Here is an 8281-nt window from a genome sequence, read left to right as displayed (position 1 = left end):
CCTTTGATTCCATCCACAAGCCAGGCCCCCTTTGTAAAACCATACATTCTTCTGGCCAAGATCTCAGACAACAGCACGCTGTAACATGTAGCCCACCCAGGAAATGGTTGCAACAAATGCCCTACCGCAGAACAGGAATAGGCTCCCATTCAATCTGCTATCAGAACAGCAAGGGAGCTTTTATCGCTCTATTCAGATTTTCAGACATAAGTAAGGAGCCAGTCTGCTATGCCTCGCTTTCCCCAAACCTCAGGGGACGTTTGTTTCCTGAGCAGAATTCTCGAGGATCCTCTCTTTTGCTTCAAGGCAAGTGCCGTGTAACTCCCTGCCCCGTTCTTGGGTGTGAGGTGAGGCCTCGCTCTTTCCAGTGGTTCTCTTCAGGAACCTCTACTTACATCCTGGAATTCATAACTCCTTCGAGTCTGTAATTAGGGCAGGATTTCTCAGCCTCAGTGCTGTTAACATTTTGGGAGGGATAGTTCTTTGTTGTAATGTGACGTCTTGTGCATTGTGAGATATTTAGCAGCATCTCTGGTCTTAACCTAATAGATGCTCTACCCCATTTTTGACAACCAAAAATGTTTCTAGACGTTACCAAATGTCCCCTGAGGGACAAAATAGCCCCTGGTTGAGAACTACTGAATTCAGAGGAGTTTACAAGTCAGGTAACCAGTTCTATGAAAATGAATTCACAATTTCCCCATGGTTGTCCATTAAGAATATAATATCCATTGTCTTCATGTATTAGCTATGTTAAGATATGCAGAAGCCATTTAAAAATTCTGTTCCACATGCAAAACATCTCAAACAGTTAGATTAGAATTCTTCCTCTCAAAAGGCCATTTTCTGAGCTCAGTTAAGCAATTTTGTATTTGTCTATTCTCTGTTATCAAATCATTCCCTCTGCAAGGATTGAGCTGTTGCGTGTACACAAGACCCTTCACTGCTCCTCTTCTGAGTGATCTCTCTTCACTCCAAGACTTATAACATTTGTTTCTGTCTTTCTGAACCTCTTGCAGATTCTGAAACAAATATGCCATTTCACTTAATCACAACTCTGCAAGGTCCTAGAAGAGATCAATAGAGAATGTAATATAAGCATTTATTAGGCTAGGAATCTTCCACAGGGCAATTTAAGCTGGGAGATAGTAGATAAGGAGCCAGCCAGATGAAGGGAAGAGCCTCCAAGACTTGGGGAACAGCACTTGTGAAGGCCACGTGTAAGGAATCAACCTTGAATATTCAAGGAACTGAAAGATCATTAAAGTTGCAACAAAAAGAACAAAGGGGCAATGGCTCAAGATAAAGTTTGAAAGAAGGGAGTTGTCATATCACATAGGGTCCTCTGGGCCATACAGAAGGTTGGACTTGATGGTAATGGAAATGGAAATAATATAATGAAATTTTCCTTAATGCATTTCTGTAATTTGCAGAGTGGATTGGGTTAGGGCTGAATAACATAGGGAAATCAGTAAAGGCTGCTATAATGATCTAAGGTTGACATGTTGATATTCTGATGAGAGAGTAACTGGGAATGGGAAGAAGTCACACCAGTTTAATGCAAATGTGTTGAGTTAAGCTGTGCATAAATAAAAGATCACTGCACAAAACAGTGATAGAAATTTCTTTCAGTGTTCAGAAGTACTCACTTTCCAGCTCTTGGTTATGGACCTCTGGGGCATGGGCACACACATGCACAACCTGTTTAAAGTGACTCTGAATTAATAGATAAAATTATTCAGGAGGCAAAAAAAAATTATAAGCTCTTATTTTCCTAATAGACATAAAAATTCATTATATATACGTATGTGTGTATTTATGGATGGATGGATAGATGTGTATGTTTTTGAGTATGTCTGGTATAGTTTTTGAGTATGTCCTAACTACTTTTTTGAGGATGTCTGGCTATGTTAATGAGACTGAAGAGTACAGAGATAAGTAAGACAGGCTTGCTGCCCATGAATTGCTTGCAGTCTAGTTGAGGATTCAAGCTGCCCAAAGTAACTTATATGATTAAGGTACATTCCAAGTACAATGAGGACACAAAGCAGATGTGGAACAGTTCTACTTGTGTGAAGGAAAAGCTGGGCTGGTCTAACAAGATAACTCACAGATCTAGGAATGTGAAGGAGAGGCTGGGCTGGGCTAACAAGATAACTCACAGATCTAGGAATGTGAAGGAGAGGCTGGGCTGGGCTAACAAGATAACTCACAAGTCTAAGTATTGGAATACTGATCTGAGTTCTGCTGGACTAACTTGTAAATCTAAGTTAATTAGTGTTGGTTTGCTGTTCATGTTTTTTTGCTAGCCAGCTAGGTTTTCAAAGAGACATATCTGGCTTTGGAATGTTGGTTTGCTGCCTCCCCGCCTCCACTTTTGTGATGATAATGCTGCTAAAGCTGTTGCATGCCTATTGGCCTAATACCCCAAGCTTGTACTTTACCCTATAAAACCTCATGCGCACATCTTGGAGGTGCTCAGAGCTTCGGAGCAGAAGGCCCTCTGAGCCCGCCGGCGTAATACATCTGAGTACTCCAACCCTCCGAGTGGTGCTTGTTTCTTGACTGGCCTGTCGTTTCCGTAACATTTCGGGTTCAAGAGAATCTTAGACAAAACATTTCTTTAGACCATGGCTGATGCACATGATATTTTGAAGCTAAACATTGGATTTTACATTGATTCTGCTGAATACAAACACTGAGTAAATAAGCAATGCGTATTATCATATAATTTTCAGAACAATTCATTTTATATACTCTTTGAAATAAACAAGTGAGGTAGCTGAATCAGAGATCCCATTTTACAGTTGAGGAAATTAAGACTGAATTCAGTCTACTCACTCAAGGGTCACCTCTTTGGATGGGGTAAGTAACCTTGTAGGAGTAATCATTTCACAGTGTCTGTGTATAACAAGTCATCATGGTGTTCACCTTAAACTTACACAAAGTTATATGTCAGTTACAACTCAATGAAGCTGGGAAAATGAAAGAACAAAGGGAAAAAAATGCCACCTCTAATTTGCATTTCTCTCTATAGAGGAGTTATGGGCACCGAGGGAGAAGAAATATTTCCTAATACGAGATTCTGATTTAAGGAAATTAGTTATTAGTTCAAATACTCATTTATTAATTTGTTCACTCCTGATTTCCTTCTGTTATCACTTATTATGGATTACTCATCCAGGTTCTCACTAATTCTTTCATATTGCTCTCATCATCAGCCACGCTCTGAATGGAGGAGACACAGTATGTCCGATGTGGATGGGCAAAGTGTTTGACAAGGTTGCGGCTTTAGGGAGCTCAGATTCCATGAGGGGAGAGCAGATAGACATGAAAGAGTGAAGGGAGGTCACAGGAGAGATATAAACAAAGGGCCACTGAGTTCAACGGTGGTTGGCAGGTCCAAGTGCCTACAAATTTCAGGGCCTCCTGTGTAAAAAGAACATGCCAAGAATCCTGAAGTCTAGTTCTGACTGCTTTAGTATCGTAGCTGTTGTATGAGTCAGTGTTCTTCAGATAAACAGAACCAATAGAATACGTGTACAAAAAGATTTCTTAAATTTATTATAAAGAACTGACTGTCACAATACGGAGACTCAGGAGTCCAGACGCAGGAGAGCCAATGGTACAGTTACCGTCCGAGTCTGAAGCCCCGAAAACCAGGAGAGCCAGTGGTGAAAGCTGCAGTCCCCATCTGGAGGGTCTCCAAAGGCAGGAGAGGACTCATATCCAGCTCTAAGATGATCAGACAGAGAATTCTTTCTTAGGCACTCAGCTTTTTATTCTATTCAGCAATTCAGTGGATTGGATGAGGCCCAGTCACACCGGGGAGGACAGTGTGCCTTACTCAGTTTATCCATTCAAATGTTAATCTCATCCAGAACTACCCTCACAGACACACCCAGAAATAACGTTTAACCAAACATCCAGATGCCTTGAGGCTCAGTCAAGTTGACCCATGAAATTAAGCATTACAGTTATCAGACTCTAAAACTCAGCTTTTCAAGCAGCAAGGTAAGAAGGGCTTTGGATCCTGATTGCATCGAAACTGCTCACCCCAGCTAAACTTGCATGCTGATAATGCTGTGATTCCCAGCCCGCAATTACTCCATCTGTGCCTCTGTCTTTTTCAGAATTGTGCAAGCCCATAACCAGAAGCCCCAGCCTTGTTACCAAGTGTCTTGAAGTTTGTTCCCTGGTCCTTTTGGAAAAACCTCCTAACATTGTAGTAATATTTGTCATTCTCTCAGTTACTCTTGAAAAGAGATAATTTTTCTGTCTCTAGAGAACATTGACATGGTTGATTTTTGGATGAAACCCAAGATGGTCCAGGCAGGTGCTGGCCCATATACTAGACTAAATGTTTGATCCTTTCACAAAAAGCATAACACTGACATCCATTGATCCTTTCCTCCTCTGGTGTTCGGATGGTTCTTCCTCCAACACAAATCTTCCAGGGCTTCTAGATCTACCAAAGAGTCAGGACATAACCCTGCAGAGCATCTTGAGAAATCTGCGGTGTCGGAGCCAGCCGACAATGAGCAGGTCCAAAAACCTGTGCTGCAGGACTGAGAAAAGAAAGAAGACAACAAGAAGACAACAAAGGTGGGGTTGAGAGGGACACACTCTAAGTCCGCAAGACGCAAGACTCAGAATGGACCCCGAGTTTATTTCCAGCAGTCAATTTATACAATTTTGACAATTCAAAGCATGCATTCCTTCACGTAGGCATAAGCATTGTAACCTTTACCCTAATCGTAAACCACCATGTGCTAAGATTGTTAACTTGTGTGCTGATTATATCTTCTTTAATAATGTCACTGGTATCCTATTTGCATAGGATGTCCTTAAGGCTTAAGATTCCTTGACGCAAACATCTTCAAGGGGTGGCGGGACAGAGATTGTCTTTAACAGATAAACCTCAAAGCCTGACGCCAGCACTCAAGATTTATTATCCTGTTAGTGCCGACCGTCCTCAGGTCATGAGTTGGCTCCCCACACTGCGGCAGATCTCCTTTGTCTTAATGGAATAGATAATAGGGTTGAGCATGGGAGGCACAAAGAGGTAGATTATAGACATGAGGATATGGACAGCATGGGGCAGGCCAGCTCCAAAGCGATGCACAAGGGACACACTCACCATAGGCACTTGGAAGATGAGCACAGCTAGGATATGGGACACACACGTATTGAGTGTCTTGAGGCACTCCCCTCGGGAGGCGATGGCTAGCACTGATTGAAAGATGAACACATAGAAGATGAAACTGAGTGCAGAGTCCAGGCCGAAGGTGAATAGCACAACGGACGACCCATAGTGGCTATTAAGGGAGACATCAGAGCATACCAGCCTAATCATAACTGCATGAAGACAGTAGGCGTGGGAGAGAATGTTCTGGGGGTGACAGAAGGGCAGTCTGCAGCAGCAGTGGTAAGACCAGGGTGAGAGCAAAGCGTCGGAGGACAGCACTCAGGCCCATCACCACGACGCGGGCGTTAGTGAGCACGGAGGCATAGCGCAGTGGGTTGCAGATGGCCACATAGCGATCGAAGGTCATAGCCAGAAGGATGCCAGACCCTGTCCGAGCAAAGAGGTGGATGAAAAACATTTGGGCCAAGCAGGCATTAAAGGCAATCACTTGGGCATGGAAGCAGAGGGCAGCTGATAAATTATGGTGCAGACAAGCCAAAGCAAATTGCAAAAGCTTAAGAAAAATTGAGAAAGGAAAACTATAACATTGAAGACATTCTATTCATTACCTTATTTTTCCTATGAGTGGTTAAAAAAGCAGCATTCTTTAATTTCCATAACAGACCATTGTTTTCCTTCTCACAGACTTTCGAACTCAAGAGTAGATGATGAGAAATGTTGCCTTTACATCAGACCAAATGAGGTTGTGAGAAAGGCTGATAAGAGTCATCAGTGCATTTTACATCTTTCCCTTTGGTCTCTTGCACTGCGGAGTTTCAGAAACAACCATTCGAGGAAGGAGCTACGTTTAGGAATATTGCACAGTATTTCTATGGCGCATCCAAGACCCTCCCAGAGCCTGGGCTGAGTGGCTTTGCCTACTAGTTTTGGAATTTGTTAGATCCCTTCTGCCTTTCATGAATCATTCCTAATGTTTCAGTTTAATTACCCACTACTGAGTACTTTATTATTTTATGTTTTCCTTGGGGGGAAAATGTTTTTCTGCCAGAAAATTTTCAGTTTATATCAATGAACAATCAGATGGGAAATCAGAGAGAAATTCTCTACCCGAGGGATACGTGTTTTGGACAACAGATTCCGGGAACTACTGCTGAAGGATGGAGATGCTGAGTAAGGGCACTGGGTCTGAAGAGGCAGAGAGGAGGAACTGGATAAGCCCTGGGAAACCCGTCCAACATAATGAGCTCTGATTAGTACTGCACAAAGGAACTGACACTGAGGGTTTTAGAGGAGACTGTCTTAAGGAGACACATGCCCCCCCAACTTCTTGAGCACCCCACCCTTGAGTTTCATTTCATCATGTCACATATTCCACTATAAGGAAGTCTAAAATTGTCTTAACTAAAAGCCAGCTGCCACAGAATCCGGCCACTTGTAGTACCTCTTTCCTGTCCTCATTGGAGATGATGCTTGAGTTCAGCTGAGTGTTCTTTTCTATTCCTTAATAATTTTTCTCCATGTTCATGCCAAGCAAAAAGTGGGAGCAAAGGATGGAGAGAGAAGTGAAAAGTCAGAGGGAGAAAGATCAAAGGGCAGCAGGAAAGGCAGAGAGTGGGGAAGAGACAGAGAAAAAGAGATAAAGAATATAGAAGAAACAATATAAAAATGGGAAGGAAAAGGGCATGCAGGTCCAAGAAGGGATTTTAAAAAGACAGTGGCTGGAACATTGAACCTGGAGAGGGAGAAGGAAGAGAAGACAAATAAGAAGACAGAGGAACAGCTACAAGGAAGTGCCCCAGCCTGACCCAGGTGCTCCAGGACGATGGGGCTGTGTTTCCCCCAAGCTAGGCCAAGGCTGTAGCAGACCCCACACACATCGCGTTGCGCAGAAGCTGCCTCTCAGGCTCTGAGCGGTGGAGGGGCTGTGGCAAGCTGTGATATCTCCCAGCTAAACCCTGTTGGGAACAGGCTCCTTGCGGTAGGGTCCCAGTGGACACCTCTTGCTCTATTCCCATGGGTGTTTCAGACCTGTCTGCAAAGGCCAAGGCAACACAGTTGGAACCCAGCAGGACCCTACAGGACCTTCCTGGGGCACACTCCTCCCCATGTCCTCTGCCTGCTCTTGTTTCTGGAAAAGCCGTAGTCTCCCAGGCCTCCCCGGAGTCACAAAGGCCTGGCTCAAGAATTAATGATTGAAAGTGAGACAGGAAGGGGGCAGGGCACAGCCATTCAAGGAATGCTACAGCAGTTAACATCAAACAGGTGAAAGATTCAACCCCCAGGAGGCCTTGAGGCTTAAGATGGTGGTAGGTACGCCCATTGTAATATATTAACATGGTGACTAACATGCCCACAGGCCCATGGCAGTCCTAAAAGGTTAACCACAAAAGGTCAAAGAGTGGGAAATGGCCAACTTCCTGGGAATCCCAGCCCCTTCCCCAGACTAGTTAGACTGGTCCTTCCACTTATCAGCATATGAAGCCACTGAGCCCATAGAAACTGGTAACTGGGTGCCTCAGTGCCTTGCGGCCACAGCCCCCTCTCTCTGGCCGACACTCTGTCTGTGGAATGTGTACCTACTTTTAATCTGAGCACCCAACCCCCACACCTGGTGGCCTTTCTCTTGCCTTTCAATGAATCTCTCTGAATAAATCTACCTTTACTCAACTGTGGCTCACTCTTGAATTCTTTCCTGCGCGAAGCCAAGGACCCACACTTGGCGGGGCACGTCCTACGGGCTCAGCCGGAGCCTGGGACGCGGCCCTCCTCACACCCCACATCAGTTTTTCCTGCATCAAAAGGATGTGAACATGTAGTGACCAAAGTAGCAGTTGGGCCAGGAGAACTGGTACCAATTTAAACAGTAGATCAATTGTATGGTGGTCACAGAATCTTTAGCTCCTCCCTGAAGTACACAGATAACAGTATCTGATGCACATTTCCTTAGTCATTTTGCAGGTACTAAAATCCCTATCAAATGGAGGAAGTTAACTACTGAATGACTATGAGCACGCAGCCCCAGACCTACTGGAGGCCGAGGATTGATAATGTTAATCCCTGTGACATTGCTCTGTCAGAGGATTGTGCTCAAACTGATCACAAATCCTGCAACTCCCCTTCCTCACCTTGCCT

General features: G+C 44.1%; 1 protein-coding gene across 1 annotated transcript; it reads right to left on the bottom strand.

Moving 5' to 3' along the window:
* Positions 1-4975: 4975 nt before the first annotated feature.
* LOC105098009 (olfactory receptor 51I2-like) lies at positions 4976-7164 on the bottom strand. The gene is given in 3 exon segments (XM_031459291.2): positions 4976-5417; positions 5419-5702; positions 7021-7164. Coding segments are annotated over 3 exon segments (870 nt in total).
* Between the last annotated feature and the right edge of the window lie 1117 nt (positions 7165-8281).

Source organism: Camelus dromedarius, chromosome 12, assembly GCF_036321535.1.
Source record: "Camelus dromedarius isolate mCamDro1 chromosome 12, mCamDro1.pat, whole genome shotgun sequence".
NCBI lineage: Eukaryota > Metazoa > Chordata > Mammalia > Artiodactyla > Camelidae > Camelus > Camelus dromedarius.
This window is presented reverse-complemented; position numbering and strand designations above follow the sequence as displayed.